The following is a 25,078-nucleotide window of genomic DNA, read 5'->3' on the forward strand; positions in this document are numbered from 1 at the left end:
TTTTCTTGTTTCCTAGTCCTGGCAGCAAGCAGAAGGCAGGTGGAAAGCGACAGGCGGCTCCAGTGGCTCAAATTACAATTATGGCTGCCATTTTCCGAGCCCCAGCTGATTGGCTGGTTGGCACATGGCGCCTCCGGTGTTTTTCGGTTAAAAGATGTAAAAAATACCATGAAAAGGCAAATCGACAGGATCGTCAGACACAAGGATTTCTCAATTCCCTGGAACTGCAAAAAGAGCAAGCTGCTATACTCAGCTAAGTTCCCTACATTAAGATGTTACACCGTAGTCCAGCGGAGCAGCAATCTTCTCCCTCCTCCTATTGCCCACCGGAACAGACAATTCAACTTTTAATTTTTTTTGAAAAATACTTTATTAATTATATACATTTAAAAAACATAGAAAGACAGACCAACAATACGACATTTACAGAATGTATGTACATATAGATCTATAAGTCAGGAAAATAAATAAGAAAGAGAATGATAACATAGATACACTCATAACAAAAATAAAGCATTATGCTTTATACATGGGTTATTTTGGTATCAGAGCTTGTTATTTACACATGCTAAATAGAAGTATACTTGATTTGCAGCTCATTCATTTATAACAGTATTTTCCCTTTGTTGTTTGTTACACATACATCTTGTTGAGTGAATTAAATAGTTGTTGATTTTTCCGTTTAACATATCCGCTTTTGTGAGATTATTTTCATTTTCTCTATGGTATAATAGTGCCTTATAATAACAATATTTCCTCTTATTAACATTTTAATTTTTCTCTCTAAATTTGATGACTTGAATAACTTTATTGTTATTCACATTGTTCCTTTATTTTATTTTATTTTTGGCAATCCAGATATACCACCTGCCCCAAGTTTTATGGAATTCCTTAATATCTTTATCCTGTAGTTCGTATGTAAGCTTTGTCATTTCTACTACCTCATATATTTTGGTTATTAAATTAAACATTGTTGGGACGATTTCCTGTTTCCAGGTTTGCGCATATATAATTCTTGCCGCAGTTGTTATATGTAAAATTAGATGCCTGTCATTTATTGTAACTTTATGTCTAATTATTCCAAGAAGAAAGAGTTCCGGTTTTAATGGTATTTTTTATCCTGAAATTTCCTCCATCATATTTTTAATTTTTTCCCCAAAATTTCTTGGCCAATGAACACGTCCACCACATGTGGTAATATGTACCTATTTTCACTTTGCACTTCCAACATTTTGGGGAAAGTTTTGGGTACATCTTGGCTAAATTTGGCTAAAATTGTTTTATAGGTGGCATTTGCTGGTGGCAAATGCCACCTATAAAACATTTTATATATATTTTCTCTGTAGGGAACTGATAGCATTATTTTATAATTGGATGTCCATAATTTCTCCCATTCCTGCAAATTTATAGTGTAACCAAAGTTTTGGCCCCATGCTATCATGGATCCCTTTACCTCTTCCTCCGCTAGTTCTTGGTATAATAAATATTTATATATTTTAGAGATCAATTTTTCATCTGGTCCAAGTAGAATTTTATCCAAAATACATGTTTTTTGAAATCCCAGTCTATTTTTATCTTCCTTGTATCTTGATCTACAATTCAACTTTTAATATATGCCTGGAAAAATATATTTCTTGTCGTGAGTGATCCATGTGCAACTCAGCTGGTCATGGATTTCGAAGACTAGGAGATGGATGAGTACTGGCATCACAGGCCAGTTTCTTTCTGCCCGAGTCTTAGAGCGAGAGGGAAGGGGAACTGGAGATCAAAGAACCACCAGAGACTTTAGCACCCTCAATTATGGGACTTAGTGAGTCAGAGGATGATGGGGAATTAGAGGACTCGCTAGATGCGAGAGTCAAGAGAATGTGGTCCAGACAAGAATATCTGAAAAGGGGTTCTTGGCATTAATAGATCTAGGGGACACTTGGCCATGTCTTGCCAGTATATAAGGAACTTTTTAAGGGAAAGGGGGCATGGCAGACCACATTCCTCATCATGGATACCAGAGATTCGAAGCTTAGAGGACTTTTTGAGTCCCAATCTTTTTCCTTCATGCCTGTGTTACGCTCTGCAGAGTTTTACTGAAATTGTGAGTTGTCCAAGCTTCCAAGATATACTTTGACTAAGATTTATAGCCCTCTGGCTCATTGGAGAGAAAGTGGCCAGCATCAAATTCCTTAGAAATTAACCAGTGAATTACATGTTTCATTTTACCAATAGATTTTACCCATGATCAGCTTTTGAACAGCATGTGTATATCTTTATTTCCGATTGTTGCCCAACCCAGACAGAACATTTCTTACCTTAACTGAGTTAAATGCACACCAAATATTCATATTGGGTTTATTCCATTCAAAAGTTCAATTTATTTAATGTACTAGTATTTCATTATAACTGAAGAAAACATCTGTAAAGAACCTTCTGTTAAGTATGTTCCTTGTTGGAGTTCTTTTAGCAGTTAGATCCTAATGATGTAAAACAATTGTAGTTTACTTCCTTTATCAATTTTTAAAAACAAGTCAGCAAAAAAGCTTACATTGATAAATTAATTTTTTTTAAAAAGTGTACTTAGAAAAGCCAAGAAAACCCTTTCAAGATGATTACATTTTGCTGTCTAAGAATGTAATATATTCAATAGATCTTAATGATATATGAAGTTTTCAAAGTAGTGGTACTTGCAAAAGACAGCAGAGTTTCATGAGACATTGTTTGAGGAAAGAGGAATCCAAAGGAGATGCTTAAAAGCTTATGGATGAACATATAGAATACAGAGCAGTACTGGGCTGCAGCATACACTGTCCCAGTAGGAAAAATGGAGATGCACACTCATCTCTGTGTCCCTGACGCATGCATGTGCGAAATTCGGCTTCTTTGCATGCACAGGAAGCAAAATCTCACGAGGATATTCGCATGTGCACGATATTTCACTGATTTTTGGCATTTCTTTGCTTCCACACATGCGCAGAAGATAACTATTAAAGTTAAATTTATTAAACTAAAAAAGCCAGTTTGGTCAGTTTGTCTAGTGATTAAAGCACCAGGCTAGAAAGCAAGGGATTGTAAGTTTAAGTCTAGTGTTAGCCATGAAAGCCAACTGGATAACTTTGGGCCACTCACTCTCTCTCAACTCAATCTACTTAACAGGGTGGTTTTTGCAGGGAAAATAGGAGATGGAAGGTACTGGATATATTTCTTGTTTTGAGTTATTTGTAGACATAATAAAGATGAGATATATACAGATGTGACTTTCCCAAAAGCAAAGAAATTGGCACTACAAAAACATACTGGAATCTGTATGAAAGTTTTAAAATTAGATTTCTACCTAAACAACAAAAATGAATATTAAGGCATTAAGTATAGAACATATCTAAGAATTTTATTTTTACTAATTTGAGAATAATGTTCATATTTTTCTCCAGAAATTTTAAATCCCAAAGTTCCCATGCCAATAATTTGATGAACCCACAATACTGCAGTACTTAATTTGAACAGTGTAATGCAGTTAATTTTCAAATGAGATCAGCATAATCTGAAGTCATATTCTAAACAGTGTTAATATTTGAGTGAGTTTATTGATGGTGTAATAAAGAACAATGGTTGATTAACCTTTTTTCAACAAAATTAGACCCTTCTCCAACAGAATTTCTAAAATTGAAGTAATTAAAATGAAAGTTTAATATAAAATAAGTGTCCATGTTTCTTGCATATCATTTTTCCAACTTTTCAGTTGGCAGTTTTTGTGGATTAAATGATTATGTAGACACCTTCAAATTTAGAGAATGGCACTGACTTTAAGTAATAAGCATATTTGAATGTCACAGTGAATTGTGAATAGTAGCATTATATTATACATTGTAGCATTACATTGTATAACAATTTTATCTATGCAATTCCTTTTACAATGTTCAGCAATACAACAGATATCATCTGCTTGTCCTTTTCTGAAAGTATTTCAGTTTTCCAGTTCCGGACATTGGATGAAGAGACAGAGTCAATTAAATAATCCCATAAAAATGAATATAAATGGCTACATTTGGTGACTTCAAGATGCCCCACCTTCTGTGGGGGATATAGGTATTGTTGGAGAAACCAAATCTGGTTTTTGTGAGAGTCTATCCAATTCAGCTTGAACATCAGTCAAAACAGGCTTTTGCCCTATTTAAAAAAAGAAGCAATAATTTTAAAAATAATTTTCCATACAAGCATTGTATGCCAAGTATGTTTTATTAAAGAATTTGATATTACTACTACAACATATTTTAACTAATATTAAAATGCATTTCACATATTTTTTTTAGATAGAAAATACATGCTATAGAATTAGTTTCATAAATATAATCTTGTAACGACAGTGTCTTTACCGTTTTCTTTGAGATGTATTAGATTTCTTTTCCCCCTCTAACTTTTTTTGGTGAAACAAACTGCTTTCCAAAATTGAGTTCTGATAGCCATGTTCTATTTAACAATTTATCTTACTATATTCTTAAAAGCCAATTTCAGCTCTAAGATACTGTTTGCAATCTTTTATAAGGCTAAGGTAAAAATTGGGGTGAGAACATTTGAAGTATACAATTTTGTAGTATGAGATGATTTTTAATCTCTCGTTCCCAATTATGGAATAAGGAAATTGACAAGGAAGAACTGGTAAAATTTGTTTGTCTGTTTGTTTGTTAATAGAGCTTTAAGGACCTTGTAGGTCATCTGGTCCAACCCCCTGCTTGAGCAGAAGACTCTATACCACCCCAGACAGATGGCAGTCCAATCTCTTTTGAAAGTGGTGAGTGTTGGGGCGTTTACAACCTCCACAGGCAAGCCATTCCACTGGTTGATTGCTCTCACTGTCAAAAAGTTCTTCCTTATTTACAGGTTGAATCTCTCCATGGTCATATTTCATCCATGGCTCCTAGTCTGCCCTCTGGCACCCTGGAAAATAGTGTGATCCCTTCCTCTCTGTGACAGCCCCTCAAGTATCTGAAGACTGCTATCATGTCTCCCCTGGACCTCTTCTTCACTAGACTGTTCAGTTTCCTCTTATGTCTTGATTTCCAGTTCCTTTATCATTCTAGTTGCTCTCTTCTGTACTTTCTCTAGAGTTTCAATGTCTTTTTTATAGTGTGGTGACCAAAATTGTATGCAGTACTCTAGATGTGATCTAACTAGGACATTATAGAGTGGTATTAGTACCTTCCTAGTCTTGTAGTGTATCCCTCTGTTGATGCAGTTTAAGATTGTGTTGGCTTTTTTAGCCACTGCTGCACATTGCTGGATCATATTTAGTTGGGTATCCACCAAGACTCCAAGATCTCTTTCACAGTTGCTACTGTGTGGTTTTCCCCAGTTTGTATGTGTGTCTTAGATTTTTCTTACCTAGGTATAGGATTTTGCTTTCTCTACATTGAACTTCATTTTGTTAGTTTGAGCTCATGGTACTAGTCTATTGAGATCCTTCTGTATTTCGAGCTTATCCTCTGGGTTATTGGCTACCCCCACCAACTTGGTGTCATCAGCAAATTTGATTTGTTCCCCCTCTATTGATTGTTAATGAATATATTGAAGAGTATTGGCCTAGGACTGAACCTTGTGGTACCCCACTGCTTATTTCTTTCTATATGGATTTGGATCTATTAAGGATTACTCTTTGGGTGCGGTTGGCCACCCAACTGTTAATCCATCTTGTGTTGTAGTCTATCCCACTTTTTTTTCCAATTTGTAGAGTACAAGGTTGTGGTCCACTTTATCAAAAGCTTTACTAAAGTCCAAGTATATTAGGTCCACTGCATTTCACTGGTCTATTGGTTTTGTCACGGTGTTGAAAAATGATATGAGATTGGTTTGGCATGATTTGTTCCTAATAAAACCATGCTGGCTGTTACTTATTATCTTGTTTGTTTTCAAGTGCTGGCAAAGCTGCTTTTTGATTTTTTTTCTAGTATTTTTCCAGGTATTGATGTCAGACTGATTAGTCAGTAGTTGATTAGGTCTGGTTCTTTTCCCTTTTTGTAGATGGGGACTACGTCGGCTCATTTCCAATCTTCCGGTAGTCCTCCTGTGATCCATGATTTTTGGAAGATGTGGAGCAGTGGTTCTATGATGACATCTACCAGTTCTTTTAGGACTCTGGGATGTTGTCCATCTGGTCCTGGTACTCATTGAGCTCCATCAGGTGGTCTCTTACTGTGTTTTTATTTATGTTGAGTTCTGTTCCAATACAGTGATCCCTCGAGTTTCGCGATCTCGATCTTCGCGAAACGCTATATCGCGATTTTTCAGAAAATATTAATTAAAAAATACTCCACTCTTCTCTCTCTCTCTTTCTTCCTCTCTCACTCTCTTCCTTCCTTTCTCATCTCTTTCTTTCTTTCCTTCTCTCTCTTTCTCTATCTCTCCCCCTCTTGCTCTCCCTCTTTTTCTCACTTTCCCTCTCTCGTGCACTGAGCGGCGAGCAGGCAGGCGGCGGACAAGGGGCGGGCGGACAAGCGGCGGGCAGACAAGCGGCGGGCAGGCAGGCGGCGGACAAGCAGCGGGCGGACAAGCGGCGGACAAGAGGCGGGTGGACAAGCGGCGGGCAGGCGGGCAGGCAGGCGGCGGACAAGCGGTGGACAAGCGGCGGGCGCGGCAGCAGCGAGAAGCCGAAGATCGGGGTTTCCCCTTTGCGTGGGCGGCGGGGAAACCCGGATCTTTGGCTCCTCGCTGCTGCGGCGCTGCCGAGCAGATCAGCTGCTGGGTGGCGGAAGGAACCTTCCCTGGGTCTTCCCAGGTGCGGAAGTAAAAACACCATCTGCGCATGTGCGGCCATGGAAAAATGGGCGCGCATGCGCAGATGGTGTTTTTACTTCCGCACCACTATATTGCGAAAAATCGAGTATCGTGAGGGGTCTTGGAACGTAACCCTCGCGATACTCGAGGGATCACTGTATTGTGTTTCTGCAGCTGTGTTGCAGGTTTGTTGGTTGGTGCTTTCTTTTTGTGTGAAAACTGATGCGAAATAAGTGTCGAGCAGTTCTCCTTTGTCTCTGTTGTCTGTTACTCTTTGCTGTCTTCTCTTTTAAGTGTACTGACTGTTTCCTTGATTTTTTTTTTATTGTCTTTGACTTTTATTGCAAGTTTTTGTTCATATTGGGCCATAGCTGTCTTTTTTTTTTTTTGCAGATTCTGGCTGTTTTCTGGAACTCTGCCTTAGTTATGTATCCCTCTTTCCATTTTTTGTATTTGTCTTTTTTTCATAGAAATATAGAAGTTTGACAGCAGAAAAAGACCTCATGGTCCATCTAATCTGCCCTTATACTATTTCCTTTATTTTATCTTAGGATGGATATATCTTAGGACTCATGAAGGGGGGACACGCACCCGACATGTTTCAAGTTTTATTGGATTTATATGCCGCCCCTCTCCGAAAACTCGGGGCGGCTAACAGCAATCATAGACAATATACAATAATAATCCATACTAAAAGCAAATTAAAACCCCTTAATATAGAAAACCAAACACACATACAAACATACCATGCATACCATTGTAAGGGCCTAGGGGGAGAAGAAATCTTAATTCCCCCATGCCTGGCGGCAGAGGTGGGTTTTAAGGAGCTTACAAAAGGCAAGGAGGGTAGGGGCAATTCTAATCTCTGGGGGGAGTTGGTTCCAGAGGGCTGGGGTCGCCACAGAAAAGGCTCTTCCCCTGGGTCCCGCCAAGCGACATTGTTTCGTTGACGGGACCCGGAGAAGGCCCACTCTGTGGGACCTAACTGGTCGCTGGGATTCGTGCGGCAGAAGGCGGTCCCTGAGGTAATCTGGTCCCGTGCCATGAAGGGCTTTATAGGTCATAACCAACACTTTGAATTGTGACCGGAAACTGATCGGCAACCAATGCAGACTGCGGAGCGTTGGTGTGACATGGGCATATTTAGAGGAGCCCATGATTGCTCTCGCAGCTGCATTCTGCACGATCTGAAGTTTCCGAACACTTTTCAAGGGTAGCCCCATGTAGAGAGCGTTACAGTAGTCGAGCCTCGTTTGCCCAGGTTCGCCTGGTGCACCAGTTTCCGGTCACAATTCAAAGTGTTGGTTATGACCTATAAAGCACTGGACCAGGATATCTGCAAGACCACACGGATCCGCATGGATCCCAGTGGCCGGTTATGTCCCACAGAGTTGGCCTTCTCCAGGTCCTGTCGACTAAACAATGTCGCCTGGCGGGACCCAGGGGAAGAGCCTTCTCTGTGGCGGCCCCGACCCTCTGGAACCAGCTCCCCCCAGGGATCAGGATTTCCCCCTGCCCCCACCCTCCTTGCCTTTCGTAAACTTCTTAAAACCCACCTCTGCCATCAGGCATGGGGGAACTGAGACATCCCCCCCCTTGCCTATGTAGCTGTATGTATGATATGTTTGTGTGTATGCTTTTTTATATATTTGGGGTTTTAGGCTTTTTAATATAAAATTGTTATTTTAAACTTTAATATTAGATTTGTTACTGTATACTGTTTTTATCATTGCTGTGAGCCGCTCCGAGTCTGCGGAGAGGGGCGGCATACAAATCTAATTAATAATAATAATAATAATAATAATAATAATAATAATAATAATAATAATAATATGTTTATCCCAGGCATGTTTAAATTCAGTTACTGTGGATTTACCAACCACGTCTCCTGGACATTTGTTCCCAGCATCTACTACTCTTTCAGTAAAATAATATTTTCTCACGTTGCTTCTGATCTTTCACCCAACTAACCTTAGATTGTGCCCCCTTGTTCTTTAGTTCAATTTCCTTTTAAAAACACTTCCCTCCTGAATTTTGTTTAACCCTTTAACATATTTAAATGTTTTGATCATGTCCCCCCCTTTCCCTTCTGTCCTCCAGACTATACAGATTGAGTTCATTAAGGTGTTTTTGATAAGTTTTATGCTTAAGACCTTCCACCATTTTTGTAGCCGGACTTTGGACCTGTTCAATTTTATCAATATCTTTTTGTAGGTGATGTCCCCAGAATGTGGTCTCACTAGCGCTCTATACAGCAGGATCACAATCTCCCTCTTCTTGCTTGTTATACCTGTAACTATGCAGCCAAATATTCTACTTGGTTTTCCTACCACCTGACCGCACTGTTCACCCATTTTGAAATCACTACCCTTAAATCCTTCTCTTCTGACATTTTTGCTAACACAGAACTGCCAATACAATACTCAGATTGAGGATTCCTTTTCCCCTAGTGCATTATTTTATATTTTATATTTTTGGGAAATATTAAACTGCAGTTTCCATTGCTTTGACCACTTATATAGTAAAGCTAAGTCATTTGCCATATTACAGACACCTCCTGGAATATCAACCCTATTGCACACTTAGAGTCATCAGCAAATAGGCAAACCTTCCCCTATGTCACTCACAAACATATTAAAAAGAATAGGACCCAGAACAGACCCTTGTGGCACACCGCTTGTAACCAGGCTCTGCTCAGAATACTCGCCATTAAGAACAACCCTCTGATATCTGTGCTTCAGCCAGCTGCAAATTCACTGAACTATCCAGGAATTAAGTCCAATCTTCACTAACTTATCTATCAGCTCTTTATGTGGAACCATACCAAAGGCCTTCTTGTGGATAGGCACAACATTGGCCATTCTCCAGTCATCAGAAACATGTCCTGTTAAAAGGGATTGGTTAAACAAATCAGTCAGGGGGTAGCAATGACAGATTTGAGTTCTTTAAGAACTCTGGGGTGGATGCCACTTGGGACCCATTGCCTTATTTTTTTAAAAAATTATTATTATTATTATTATTATTATTATTATTATTATTATTATTAATTAGATTAGTATGCCGCTCCTCTCCGAAGACTTGGAGTGGCTCACAAAAAGGAAAAAGTAGAAATCCAATAGTTAAAAATAATTTAAAACCCCTTAATATAAAAAAAAACAGTCATACATCTCAGACAAACCATACATAAAACGAAAATGGCCCAGGGGAATCAATTTCCCCATGCCTGATGGCAGAGGTGGGTTTTAAGGAGTTTGCGAAAGGCAAGGAGGGTGGGGGCAATCCTAATCTCCGGGGGATTAATCATTAATTATAATCGTTAAAAATAAATAAATAAATAAATTAATGAATTATTAAAATTAATTTAATCGTTCAAGTTCTTCTAAGACACCGGGCTCTGAGATCACTGGAGCTGAATCCCTACAGCTGGAAGCAATGCCATATCTATCCACATATTATATTGTAAGCTGCCTTCCGAGAAATTGAACAGAAGTAGCTATTCAAATGGTCAGCGATCTTCTTATTCCCTTCAATGTATGTATTATCCCCAGTACTAAGCTTTATGATGCTGCAGTTTTTCTCTTCCTTTTGCTAATATATCTGAAGAAGGTTTTATCCCCCAGTTTTTACAGATTTGGCAATTTTTTCCTCTTTTGAGGCTTTAGCAGCCTATATTATCTGTTTCGCCTCTTTCTGTCTCATTTTATACACCTCTCTGTCAGCTATATTTCCAGACTCTTCACACCTCCTGCAGGCAGACATTTTTTCATTGACTATAGCCCTTACATCATTACTAAAACATAGTGGTTTCTTTTTCCTTTAGTTTTTTGCATACATACAATCCAGTGGCTTTTAAGATGGCCTTCTTTAATACAGTCCACTGGGCACTCACTCTTGCCGTTTTATCCCTCCCCTTTAATTCATTATTTAAGTATTCCCCCATTTCATTGAAATTCGTTTTTCTGAAATTCAATACTTTGATTGTAGTATAGGATTGCTCACAATCAGTTTTTACATCAAACCACAAACATAGGTGGTCACTGCAACCTAAGTTGTCTCCCACCTTAACCTTTGAAACCCAATTCCCATTCGTAAAAACTAAATCTAGAATATTCTCCCCTCTAGTTGGTGTCTTAACCAGCTGTGCCAGAGCTGCTCTTGTAATGGCCTCTACTATATTCTTACTTTTGCATGTAAGGGCACTAGGAATATTCCAGTCAACATCAGGCATGTTGAAATCACCCATAACCACAATATCTCCTTTTATTGCCATTTGGGTAATTTCATCCATCATCTTGTTGTCATAATCCTCAGATTGCCCTGGAGGCCTATAGATCACCCCAATTCTAATGACAGAATCCTTTTTAGTTTGCATGCAGAGAGTCTTCAGCTCTTTACATGTATTTTGAATTAATGTTGCTTTTAGACATTCCTTAACATAAATGGCTACTCTACTCCCCTTCTCTCTACTCTATCTGTCCTGTACAATGTGTATCCTGGTATGGATATTTCCCATTCATTGGAGTCCTTAAACCATGTCTCATTTATGGTAACCAGATCCAAATTATCTCTAGATATTATGGCCATTAACTCACAGAGCTTGTTGGTCAAGCTTCGAGCATTCATGCACATTACCTGAAGAATATTATTATCATTATTTGTTTGCCCCTTATCCTTAACAACTACAGTGGTACCTCTACTTAAAAACTTAATTCGTTCCATGACCAGGTTCTTAAGTAGAAATGTCTATAAGTAGAAGCAATTTTTCCCATAGGAATCAATGTAAAAGCGAATAATGTGTGCAAACCCATTAGGAAATAAATAAAAGCTCGGAATTTGGCTGGAGGAGGAGGAGGAAGAAGAGGAGGAGGACAGTTGCTGCCCAAGGAAGAACGGAAAATGCTCCCTTGGATCCAGGCTGTCCAGAACAAAGGGAAGGCTTCTTTTCTCTGGGTGCTGGGACAGACGTATCTCTCCCCCCCCCCCCGCCCCAGTGCCCAGAGAATGGAAAACACTCCCTTGAATCCAAGCTGCCCAGAGCGAAGGGAGAGATTCTTTTCTCTGGGCACTGCAAGAGACTTTCACCCTTAACAACCCCGCTTTAGCTTCTGCCCTCCTTGACAGCCCTGCTGCCTCCTTCTCCTCTCCCTTCTTTTCTCCTCCTCCTCCTCCTTTCTTCCTCCTCCTTCTCCTCTTCATTCTCCTCTTCCTCCCCCTCCTCCTTCTCCTTTCGTTCTCTTCCTCCTTGACCGGCATCCAAACGACTTCCCCATGTCCTCCTACCCCTCTGCTGTTTCCCCCGCCTCCGGCAAGGTTGCTCAATTGTTCGCTGTCATGCAGGGCTGGGAAGGCAATTGCTCTTCCCTGGCTGTGTCTTCTGGAGCGCCTCAGGGCAGCTTAGGGGAGGAAGGAAGGGGCTTTGGGAAGGGAGTGGAGGGGTTGGTTATGGGATTCCTTTCCTCCTCTTCCTTCTCCTCCTCCTCCCCTTTTCCTTCTCCTCTTCTTCCTCCTCCTCCTCCTCCTCCTCTCTTTCTCTTCCTCCCCCACCGGCATCCAAATGACCACCCCCCATCCTCCTGGATCTGTCCTTGCCGCCACCAGGATTTTCCCTTTGCTTGCCTTAAATCCTGCTATTAAAGTACCTCTGAAGCTGAGGAAGGGGGGGGAAGAGACTTGGCCATGAAGTTTGCAAAGGGGGGGGGGGGGTTTATCGCGCTGCAGAACTGGGTTTGCGGGGCAGTGCTATGGTCCCGAGCTGTGCGGCATTCATTCTGCCTCCTTCTTTTTCTCCCCGCCTGCTCGTGCATGCCCTCACCCCTAGCAGCTGCGCTCCCTCCTGCCAATTGAGAAGTCTTTTCACTTTTTTTGGACTTGTTTGTTCTGTGGGGGAACGGGAACAATAGGAAGAGGAGGAGGGGGGCACATCTCTCCTCGCTTCCGTTTCTCCTTTCGCTGCTTCTTCTTCCAATTAAGACAGTTCTCGAGCCTGGGGCGGGAACGCACGCGTGTGTGTGCTGCCGCTTTCCATTGGGGAATCCCGGCGGTGGCAGTCACAAGACAGAGGAATTCCTTTGGCAGTAAGAGAGCTCACGGACCTGGGCTTGGGTTCATAAGTAGAAAATGGTTCAGAAGTAGAGGCAAAAAAAATCTTAAACATCGGGTTTGTATCTCAAAAAGTTTGTTAGCAGAGGCATTCATAAGTAGAGGTACCACTGTACATCTATTTCATTTACAGCTCCCTTTTTATAAACGTCAACAAATTTCTTTATCCTCATTGATCAGGGGCAGAAATCATCCACATCAGTTACATCTCTGTCCCCATTACCTAGTTTAAATGCCTGTCCAAAAAAGTCCTGAACTCCTCACCAAGCACCTGGGTATCTCTGTATGATAGATGTAAACCATCCCTCTTACACAGCTCGCTATTAAACCACCTACTGACATTGTGACGATCATAGCCAAAATCTTCAGCTTTACACCACTGCCTTAACCACACATTGAACTCTGCGATACAAGTTGTTTTATCCTCCTGACCACAAACCAGTAACACCTCTGAGAAAGTCAATGAATCAGTTATTCTGCCCAGCTCCACGCTAAGACATTGGAAATCTCTTTTTACTAATTAACATTTCTCTGATACAAATCATTTGTGCCAAGATGCACCACCACATCAACATTATTAACTTTACTCACAGCCTTGACAATATTTGTAATCCGCCTCCTGTCCCTGCTGGCAGTGACCCCTGGGAGACAGCTCATCAGTTTCACCACATCCTTACCCTCTCCCAAGTCAACATCTCTAACAGTCAAGTCACCCACAAGAAAATGCAACCTCTTTTTACTTCTACTAACTGCACCTGATGATTTGGTAACATTATGCACCAAACTTACAACCTCCTTGGAACATCCCCTCATCCTCTACCTGAGGGGCCTCACTAATATCCGAAATGACCTCACTATTTGAATCCGTAAGAACATTATAGGAATTAGATACAGAGAGACCAAAATTGCTATGTCTGTGCTCCACTAAACATAATCTTCCTGAACCAACGATTTTCCACACAGCCCTTTTCGGGGGGCACTGAGGGAGCGGAGGCTGCACACTTGGCTGCATTACAGCACGTGGCTGGGACAATCTTTCCACTTCTGACTGCAGGGTACAAACTAAGAACTGCAACCTAGAGATCTCACCATATAAACTAGATGTATTTATGCAAAGACGGCAGCACTCCAAATTCCACAAGGTACTTTGGAACATAACAGCCAAACCAGTGTTACACTGCACCAAGCCAGACATCTTAACAATTTATTGAAATATAAGTACTTACTAAGAAAATCAACACCCCCTTTAATTAAAATTTTAAAATTTTACACAGCTGTAAAACAGATATAACACTGAACTAAGCCAGTAATTTTGAAATAAAATAGAATCACAGTCTCAACTGAACTAATCCTGAATGTATTATTACTATTTTTGGTTTATAGTGGGTGGGCCACTAGTTTCTCACACAATTGAATTCAAGCAATAGAAATAGAAAATGGCTTTTACAGTATCTTCTTCCTCCTTTTTTCAGAGTCCCTGCCTCAGCCTCTGTGAACTGAAACATTTAGTTTGTCTGTGAAGCCTTTGTTTAACCATGCTGGTTTCTTTTTAGATTTCATGTTTTTATTTTTCATTGGGATTGTGTTGTTCTGGGCTTTTATGATTGTGTTTTTCAGGGCCTCCCATGCTTCTTGTGTAGATTTGCACTTTAAGACTTCCATCCAGGGGATTTTCCCCTGGTTATCTCTGAGTTTGTTGAAGTCCGCTTTTCTGAAGTCTGGGACTTTGGTGTTGTTGAGTCCAGCTGTTTGTGTTTGCATTATGTTGAATTTTTATATTAACTTATAATTTTAGTGTATATTGTATATAGTTATATTTTAACGGTTTTAGTGTTTTTAAATTGTTATTAATTGCCATTTTATACTATTATTAATTTAATTGATTTTTAAAGTAATTGGGGTTCTAAGTAATGGATGACTGGGATAAATTTGCTAGTGGCTATGAATGGAATGACTGATTGGGTGGGTGGGGATGGGGGTGTGTGTGGTATGGATGAGTTTATTGATAGTAGTGTGAATGATAGGTCTGGCCCACCTGATGCTCGGGAGACAGGAGAGGAACTGGCGCCGATCTCTGGGGGGGCAGAGGGTCGAAATATCCCTGTGTTGCTGGGGAGAGGCAGATATGGCGGGGGCCACAGAGTTAGCCGTTCCAGGGGAACGAGGGACCGTTGCTTAATAACGGTCCTTTGTTCTGGCTCTGTGAGCCCAATCTTGGGTACTGGTGGTGAGTGTAACTCTGGCCCTGGGCTCAGGTTGCTGCTGCTGAATGCCAGGTCGGTAGTAAATAAAGCTCTCCTCATCCGGGATTTGATCCTGGATGAGGAGGCCGACCTGGCATGTATTACTGAAACCTGGCTGGGCCCGGAGGGAGGTGTTCCTCTCTCTGAAATTTTCCCAGCCGGGTTTCAGATATGGCATCAACCTCGACCCCAGGGAAGGGGGGGAGGAGTGGCTATTGTAGCCAGGGAGAGCCTTTGCCTGCGTAGACTCATTGCTCCGGAAATTGCGGGTTGCGAGTCTCTCTTGATGAAGTTGGACTTAGGGGTTCAGGTGGGCTTATTTCTCACGTACCTGCCTCCCAGCTGCGTGTCAAAAGCCCTGCCTGTGCTACTCGAGGAGGTAGCCGGGTTGGCAGTGGAGTTCCCCGGACTCATCGTCCTGGGGGACTTCAACCTGCCGTCACTTGGCGAAACCTCTGGGTTGGCACAGGAATTCATGGCCACCATGACAGCCGTGGACCTGACTCAAGTAGTACAGGGTCCGACTCACGAGGGAGGGCACACACCTGACATGGTATTCCTTTCCGAGCAATTGAGTAATGGTCTGAGACTAAGGGGCTTAGAAGTATTGCCTTTGTCATGGTCAGACCATTTTCTACTATGGCTTGACTTCCTGGCTCCAATCCTCCACCGCAGGGAGGCGGAACCAATGAAGATGTTCCGCCCCAGACGCCTGATGGACCCAGAGGGCTTTCAAACGGCGCTTGGGGTTATTCCAGAGGCACTCGTCCACAGTTCGGCGGAGTCTCTCGCGGAGGCCTGGAACAGGGCTACGGGGGGGCTCTTGACCGGATTGCGCCTTTGCGACCTCTCCGAGGCGCTAGACCCCGTAGAGCCCCATGGTTCAACAAGGAGCTCCGGGAGTTGAAACGCCAAAAGAGACGTCTAGAGAAGCGATGGAGGAAGAGTAGGTCTGAATCCGACCGAACACTTGTAAGAGCTTTTATTAAGACTTACAAAGTGGCACTCAAGGCGGCAAGATGCGCGTATCATGCCGCCTTGATTGCATCAGCGGAATCCTGCCCGGCCGCTCTGTTTAGGGTGACCCGCTCCCTTCTTAACCAGGGGGGAGTTGGGGAGCCCTTACAGAGTAGTGCCGAGGATTTTAACACGTTTTTCGCTGATAAAGTCGCTCGGATCCGGGCCGACCTCGACTCCAATTGTAAAACAGAGTCGACTGACAACGAGTCAGTCGAGGTGACCGGGGCACGTACTTGTCCACCTGTCTGGGAAGAGTTTGATCTGGTGACACCTGATGAAGTGGACAAGGCCATTGGAGCTGTGAGTTCCACCACCTGTTTACTGGATCCGTGTCCCTCCTGGCTGGTTTTGGCCAGCAGGGAGGTGATGCGGAGCTGGGCCCAGGAGATTACCAACGCTTCCTTGGGGAGGGGAGTTTTTCCATCACTCTATAAAGAAGCGCTCATGCGCCCACTCCTCAAGAAGCCCTCCCTGGACCCAGCTGTGCTTAACAACTATCGTCCAGTCTCCAACCTTCCCTTTATGGGGAAGGTTGTCGAGAAGGTGGTGGCGCTCCAGCTCCAGCGGTCCTTGGAAGAAGCCGATTATCTAGGTCCCCAGCAGTCGGGTTTCAGGCCCGGTTACAGCACGGAAACCGCTTTGGTCGCGTTGATGGATGATCTCTGGCGGGCCCGGGACAGGGGTTTATCCTCTGTCCTGGTGCTCCTTGACCTCTCAGCGGCTTTCGATACCATCGACCATGGTATCCTTCTGCACCGGCTGGAGGGGTTGGGGGTGGGAGGCACTGTTCTTCAGTGGTTCTCCTCCTACCTCTCTGGCCGGTCGCAGTTGGTGTTAGTGGGGGGTCAGAGGTCGACTCCTAGGTCTCTCCCTTGTGGGGTGCCTCAGGGGTCGGTCCTCTCCCCCCTGCTATTCAACATCTACATGAAACCGCTGGGCGAGATCATCCAAGGACATGGGGTGAGGTATCATCAATATGCGGATGATACCCAGCTTTACATCTCCACCCCATGCCCAGTCAACGAAGCGGTGGAAGTGATGTGCCGGTGCCTGGAGGCTGTTGGGGCCTGGATGGGTGTCAACAGACTCAAGCTCAACCCGGATAAGACGGAGTGGCTGTGGGTTTTGCCTCCCAAGGACAATCCCATCTGTCCATCCATTACCCTGGGGGGGGGGAATTATTGACCCCCTCAGAGAGGGTCCGCAACTTGGGCGTCCTCCTCGATCCACAGCTCACATTAGAAAAACATCTCTCAGCTGTGGCGAGGGGGGCGTTTGCCCAGGTTCGCCTGGTGCACCAGTTGCGGCCCTATCTGGACCGGGACTCATTACTCACAGTCACTCATGCCCTCATCACCTCGAGGTTCGACTACTGTAATGCTCTCTACATGGGGCTACCTTTGAAAAGTATTCGGAAACTTCAGATCGTGCAGAATGCAGCTGCGAGAGCAGTCGTGGGCTTACCTAGGTATGCCCATGTTTCACCATCACTCCGCAGTCTGCATTGGTTGCCGATCAGTTTCTGGTCACAATTCAAAGTGTTGGTTATGACCTTTAAAGCCCTTCATGGCATTGGACCAGAATATCTCCGAGACCGCCTCCTGCCACACGAATCCCAACGACCGATCAGGTCCCACAGAGTGGGCCTTCTCCGGGTCCCGTCAACTAAACAATGTCGGTTGGCGGGCCCCAGGAGAAGAGCCTTCTCTGTGGCGGCACCGGCCCTCTGGAACCAACTCCCCCCGGAGATTAGAACTGCCCCTACTCTTCCTGCCTTCCGTAAACTCCTTAAAACCCACCTTTGCCGTCAGGCATGGGGGAACTGAAACATCTTCCCCTGGGCATGTTTAATTTATATATGGTATGCTTGTGTGTATGTCTGTTAGTATATGGGGTCTTTTAAATCTTTTAATTTTAAATTTGTTAGATTATTTATGATTTGTTTCCACGTGTTGTGAGCCGCCCCGAGTCTTCGGAGAGGGGCAGCATACAAATCTAAGTAATAAATAAATAAATAAATAAATAAATAAATAAATAAATAAATAATAAAATAATAAATTTTAGTATGACATGGTTACTCTTACCCAATGTCGCTTCAATTTCCTCCCCTTCCAACATTTCTTCTCTGTGTGTATTAGATTCAATGTGTTTGTCCTTCTAGTTCCCACTTCTCCTTTTGGGCAAGGCTGGTTAGGAATCTGTTTGATTTTTCGCTTGGTGCTGATTTGTTTTTCCAATTGATGTCTGGGTAATTAAAGTCTCCCATTATTATTGTGTTGTGTTTCCTACATATTTCCATTAATTGGTTTGTAAAAAGGCTGTCCATTGTTTCAGTTTGGTTTGGTCTATAGTATACTTCTATTGTTTTATCAAACTTTTTTTATGTTGACCCATATGCTTTCTAAGGGGTTTTCTTCTTTAGTTGGATGTAGCTCTGTAACAACATAATGGTCTTTTTTGTACAGTGAGACACCTCTTTTTTGTGTGACCTCATTTTCTTGAATAGTTTGTATCCTTTTATCTGTATGTTCCAGTCATGTTTCATCCCACAAGGTTTTTGTTATTCCATCTATGTTATGTTCACCCCCATGCATTAATATTTCCAGTTCACCCTGTTTGTTCCATAGGCTTTATGCATTTGTGTAAAGGCATTTGAGTTGTTTGTGTCAGATTTTGGGTGGGCATTTTGTATCTTCTGGTTGGTGTTTCAGTTTGTCTTGTTTAATTCATTGTTTGATCCTGTAGCATGGCGACCCACCCCTCTCAGTTTGAGTTTAAAGCTCTCCTGATGAGTTGAGCCAGTCTCTTTCCTAGAGCATTCTTCTCAGCCTTGGTGAGGTATAGCTAAAAGCCCATCCTGGAGGTAGTGTAGATCGTGATTTAGGAAACAAAGGGTTTTTTGGCAACACCAACCTTTTAACCAATGATTTATTTGTGAGATTTTATGTTCTCTTGCCGGGTGTCATCCTCTTGTTGGTAGAATGGATGAAAAAACTATCTAAATAAAAAACTAAGTCTTACAAGAAGTTTGAGAAGAAAAGATATTCCATAAAAATTCTAAAAAATCAGTATCACATATAGCATATCTATACATATATTAGGAATAATGCATTGGTGACAATAATTTCATATAATAACTTGCTATCGATGTACCTTCAAAATACTGTAACAAAATAGACATATACATATTCTAGGCCAGTGACAGCAAACCTTTTAGACAACAACTGACAAAACGGCCTGTGCGTATACGCCCAAACTGAAAGAGGTGTGTGCATGTGCAAATGTGCATGTACATAGACATATGTACATGCATGAACATGCACATGTGTGTGGGCATGCACAGACATGCATGTGGACATGTACACCAGCATGCACACATGCCCAGCAGAGACCCGAAGACCAGCTGGCAGTGGGCAAGATCTTTTTCTTTTGTGAACTTCTGTTTAGTTATTTGCAGGGAAACAGAAGCTCACAAAAGAAACGCCATGGGGATCTGATCTGGGGTGACAACGCGCATGCCAGCTCTGGGAGGTGTGCCATAGGTTCACCATCACAGTTCTAGTCTGGAGGAGAGTGAAACTGCCTGTAAAGATAAACAATACCTCATTCATTCCCATTAAGACACAAAAGAACAATAAGAGAGACAAATATCTGCTTATGCTACATAAATAATCATTGCAGAGTATGGAAAAATATTGAACAAACAATCAATAAACATACTGGCGTATTAGCAATAGTATAACTTTACTGCTACAAAGATAATATATTATCTGTCTTGATGTCAGTTTGCCATGCCATAGTGCCAGCGCTGCTTTCAATCCAAGCGAGGGGAGCCTCAGAGGAATCCCTGCGCTTCGGCTGATAACAGAAGCCGAGAGGCGGGGATTCCCAGCGGCTCAAGGCAAAAGGGGTGACTTTTGGGATGGGGTTGCCTGCATTATTTGCTTTTACACTGATTCCTATGGGGAAAATTGTTTTGTCTTATGAACTTTTCATCTTACAAACCTGGTCACGGAACGAATTAAGTTCGTAAGATGAGGTATCACTGTACAGTAATACCTCGTCTTACGAACTTAATTGGTTCCAGGACAAGGTTCGTAAGGTAAAAAGTTTGTAAGATGAAACAATGTTTCCCATAGGAATCAATGGAAAAGCCAATAATGCGTGCAAGTCCATTAGGAAAATCCAAAATATTAAGGCTTAAAAAAAAAAGCGGTGGCCAGACAAAGCTGAGGCGAACGGAGTGGGGGGAGGGAGTCCCAATGAAACAAGGTGAAAAGAGCCTCTCTTGAGCTCCATGAGTCCCTGCCTCCCGTTTTGTCCCCCCCCTCTGCTCATCTCCCCCACACCTTTCTCTTCCCTTGAGCTCCATGAGTCCCTCCCTCCCATTTTTTTCCCCCCCACTCTGCTCATCTCCCCCACACCTTTCTCCCCCCTTGAGCTCCATGAGTCTTTTCTTCCCGTTTTTGTCCCCCCCACTCTGCTCATCTCCCCCACACCTTTCTCCTCTCTTGAGCTCCATGAGTCTTTCCCTCCCATTTTTGTCCCCCCCACTCTGCTCATCTCCCCCACACCTTTCTCCTCCCTTGAGCTCCATGAGCCTTTCCCTCCCATTTTTGTCCACCCCACTCTCCTCATCTCCCCCACATCTTTCTCCTCCCTTGAGCTCCATGAGCCTTACCCTCCCGTTTTTGTCCACCCCACTCTGTCATCTCCCCCACACCTTTCTCCTCTCTTGAGCTCCATGAGTCTTTTCTTCCCGTTTTTGTCCACCCCACTCTGCTCATCTCCCCCACACCTTTCTCCTCCCTTGAGCTCCATGAGTCTTTTCTTCCTGTTTTTGTCCCCCCTACTCTGCCCAGCAGAGCACCGTTTTTGCGATCCTGGGATTCCCCTTCTGTGATTTCCCTACAACACTGCAAAAATGCGGAAGTCAGGAGGTGGGGTTTCCCATGGAGGGGAGCCTCAGGGGATCCCAGGATCGCAAAAACCTGCGCTTGGCTTGCAACAAAAGTCCGGAGGGGGGGCATCTCAGTGGCGGAAGCAGGTTCGTAAGGTGAAAAAAGTTCATAAGAAGAGGCAAAAAAATTCCGAAGCCTGGGTTCGTATCTCGAAAAGTTCATATGATGAGGGGTTTGTATCACAAGGTACCACTGTACTTGTAACAGCAAGAAAATCAGCCAAAATACAAATCACTAAAGTTAAATGTGAAATCGTTATATAGGTTTTTATACTGTATTTACAGTAATTGATTGAGCATTTAATATGACTTTAGTTAATCTAAATTCAGTGCAGCTAAAATTCTTACCTGACTTCTTTGCAGATGGTGGCAGATTACCACTGCTACCATTTCCAGTGCTTCCTATTTCTGGACTACCAATGTTACTGGGTCCACCGGGTGCTCCAGTTTTTTTACTCAGCAAACTGTTGAAGAAGTTTGCCAATACTCCCTCACTTGTGGCTCCAGCTGAAAAAATTCCATGATAAAGTGATAATATATTGTAGTTTAATTTGAAATGTTTAAACATAATAAAATGCTGTTATACAAATATAAATAAATAAATGTCAATTATATACTAAGGCTTGTCTCATCAACTGAGTATTAAACCAAAATCCCAAACAATTACAATAAATTAATAATATCTTCAGTGTTTTACCTTTCATACTAGGATCTATTTTTTTAGATCCAGCAGGGGTGGATGTAATACTGGTAACATTGGAGGTTACAGATCTGTTTTGTGTTCTGGGTGATCCTCCAGGTACCCTTTGTGAGGTATCCTATACAGAACATGAACCTAATGTAAATCACTTATCTCATGGACATAAGACCATTTGGAAAATATTAAAATGTTTAAAATATTATATTTAAGATTAGCTGCCTACTGAGGGAGGGGGCCTTCTTAACACTATAGGTTCATTCAGGTTATCCATGAATGATTAGAATAAAGGTATTTCATTTCAGGTTAGAAACTTGAAAGAATGAAAATAACCAATTCCTTTTTCCTATAAAAATAAGTTTTTTAAATTAACCTTTTGAATCAGATGTGTTAACAAAAATTAAGAAAAGGGGAAAACTTTATGCAAAGACAAAAAACCCCAAGATTGTAATTTAAGGCATATAGATTGATAGAATGAACAAAAATAGACTGATGATCACTGAACCTACTTCAACAGATTAGAAAAATCTTTTACTATAATACTTATTAGAAACATAAAGTTCATTATAAAAGAAAAAACATGAGGTTCTTTGCTGATCTCGACCAAAATAAAAATTTGAATGATTGATTGAATATTAACTTCCATAATCAAGACCTCAATAACATTTGCAACATTAACAAAACTGCAAAATAGCTCAATTTTGACCTATATCTCATGTCCTCAAAATCTAAAAATTTGGAGTTAAATTAAAAAGTGATTCAGAATTATACAGTAAACCAGAGGATAAATGAAGTCATAGAGGTCTTTTAAAACAAAATTAATCTACCAAATACCCCAAAATAATAATTATTTCCTCCACTATCTGAAGTAGAGATTAAACCAGTAATTTTAAAAATGGCAAAAGGTAAAACATTGGGATTGAATGAGTTCCCCATTGAGTGCTATAAAACATTTATACATCTTTTGGTACAAAACTTTGTCATGTTTGAAGAGATATCTGGTAAGAAAAGTTTAGAAAAGATTTTTAATCAAGCTTAGATTAGCTAAATTAAAAGCAAGTAAAGATATTTATCAACCCATTTCACTGATTAATGTTGATACAAAGAATTAAAAAGTGAAATCAACAAAAGATAGGATATACAGTTTAGCAGGACAATGTTTTACATTTACTCACAAGTCCCACTGAATTAAAAAAAATGTTAGATATATTGTTACAGTATATATAGTCTAAAAAAAGCAAAATATTGAAGATTTCAGGTACAAAATACAAAGACAGTGAAATATTAGAAATGTGCCACTCTACCACATTAGAACAAAATATCTGTAAATTATTAATACCAGAAAGTTGGGTTTTTTTTACTAACCACTGGCCGTCCAGTTGTAGAAGGTGGCTGCTTGGCTAACAGAGTCTAAAAAACACAACCAGTCATACAACAACATAAGTATTTCATAAATATAATGAATAAACATTATATTTATAAAATTTAAAAATATACATTCAAGTTAATTCAAATTAAAATTCATTTTAGACTGTAAAAAGTATAGATTAATACCTGTTGCTTCATAAGAAATACTTGATCATCTTCTGCTACTATTTCCTTTTCGTGTACAAACTGTAACAACAAAAACTTATTAAAATGAGTCTAGCAAAATATGAGACACATGAATATCAAAAAGCTATCCTTCCACCATTATTCTGATATTTAAAATTCTTAAATAGCCTAGGCCTCATTTAACCAATCAAATCTCCTAAATAATTTCTTATCTTTTTGTTATTTATCATAAAATACTTATGACTCAGGGATGAATTTCTCAATTTAGTGGGTAGAGTAGGGATTTTTTTTACTTCTCAGTATGATTCAGATTAGAACCAAAAAAGAAATTTCAGTTTTATTTTAAATAGCAGGTCACATATAATTATTTAAGATTTTCTAACATTGCAAATAAAGCAATATACTAATATGACTTTTAATTATGTAAGGAATTACCTTTCTGGCAGGTGGCTTTATAACAATATCTTCAAAATTATCACTGACTTTTAAAATCTGAAAATTCTCATGTAATATTCCTATCTTTTTTTCATTGTCCCATCCTGTAGGACTGAAAGGAAAACTGTATCACACAACAGATTACAATTGTTCACTTTTCATTCCTTAGCATATAAAAAACCTGTTCTTTTAATATTAAATTTATGGGGTCCCTTTTGAAATTTAAAATAAAAAATCCACCGTAAAAATTCACACACAAATGCACACAGAGAGAATTTATTCATTACTATTTTAATATACTTCCCCCTCTTAATTCAATATATAGCAATGAAATACTTCATTTGGAAGCATTTTAAAACTTGTAGAACAAAAAATGAAGGTTTCAGTGTGACAAGAAAAGTGTTCTTCCATCTTAAATTCTCCTCCCAGTGAATCTAAAATTTTCTTCAATTTCTAAATCTAAATAAAAAACATATTTAAAACATTGAAAATAAGCAGCAATATTTTAAATTGTACAGAAATCCTGTTACTTACATAAATACTGAATCTTTTTCCACAACAATAGGAGGTACGTTGAAAGGAAATCCATACAATTTCTGGACAATATATTTATAAACTAAATCAACATTCTTATTCTCTTTTACTGAAGTGTAAATAAGTGCTGCACCATCTGAATTATTTGTTAAAGAAAATCCTACCTTTTAATTTTTGCAAATATACATATTATCTTAAAGTTATATTAATATCCACCAACTTTAAAAATCTATAGTTTCATAATTGTGTCAAATCTAACAATTTAATTATTTGTTATAAAACATGTTTTTATCATATAAATCGTATGCTATATGTTTTTATCATATACATAGTATGAGTGTCCCATATGGTGACAGTTTGGAATCATGGCATGAAATTATGGTGAAATGGTAATTTTGAGACCAATTTTTGCATTTACAACCTACTCAGATCTTTAAAGCAAAAGAAAGGTGAAGTAGGATAATAATTTTTCCTATTGACTTATACAGTATACCAGTATACCAAACAAGAAAAATTCATCTGGCCACTCGGTGCAGACCTTTTATTCCTTCTTTTATGACATAGGCAATTAAAAAATAATTAATAATTCCCTGTTTTTCTTGCACAAGACTTGATAGCGACTAACTTTAGAATGAACATAAATAAGGCCAACTTCAAAATATTATTCAACAATTTTTCTTTCTAGGACGATTAAAAGATAACTCCTGGTTTGATTGCTTGGAAAGAAAAAAAGAACAAAGGTTATATACAGATGAAACATTTACTGACATTTCCAAA

The 25,078-nt window shown here is 40.6% G+C and overlaps 1 protein-coding gene across 3 annotated transcripts in view; it reads right to left on the minus strand.

Annotated features, from left to right (window-relative positions):
* Positions 1-2,340: 2,340 nt before the first annotated feature.
* DYNC1LI1 (dynein cytoplasmic 1 light intermediate chain 1) overlaps positions 2,341-25,078 on the minus strand; it is a 72,729-nt gene continuing 49,991 nt past the window's right edge. For 2 of the 3 annotated variants that reach the window (XM_070727306.1, XM_070727308.1), the window contains 7 exons: positions 24,302-24,437; positions 23,768-23,879; positions 23,333-23,392; positions 23,144-23,188; positions 21,779-21,899; positions 21,430-21,588; positions 2,341-4,158 (listed from right to left, as the gene is read on the minus strand). In XM_070727306.1, coding sequence (XP_070583407.1) covers positions 4,046-4,158; positions 21,430-21,588; positions 21,779-21,899; positions 23,144-23,188; positions 23,333-23,392; positions 23,768-23,879; positions 24,302-24,437 — 746 coding nt within the window. In that variant the 3' untranslated portion in view covers positions 2,341-4,045. Of the gene's footprint in view, positions 4,159-19,034; positions 19,120-21,429; positions 21,589-21,778; positions 21,900-23,143; positions 23,189-23,332; positions 23,393-23,767; positions 23,880-24,301; positions 24,438-25,078 lie in introns of all 3 variants that reach the window. The other variant, XM_070727307.1, reaches the window with a different exon arrangement.

The sequence above is a fragment of the Erythrolamprus reginae genome, chromosome Z (genome assembly GCF_031021105.1).
Source record: "Erythrolamprus reginae isolate rEryReg1 chromosome Z, rEryReg1.hap1, whole genome shotgun sequence".
Classification (NCBI taxonomy): Eukaryota; Metazoa; Chordata; class Lepidosauria; order Squamata; family Dipsadidae; genus Erythrolamprus; species Erythrolamprus reginae.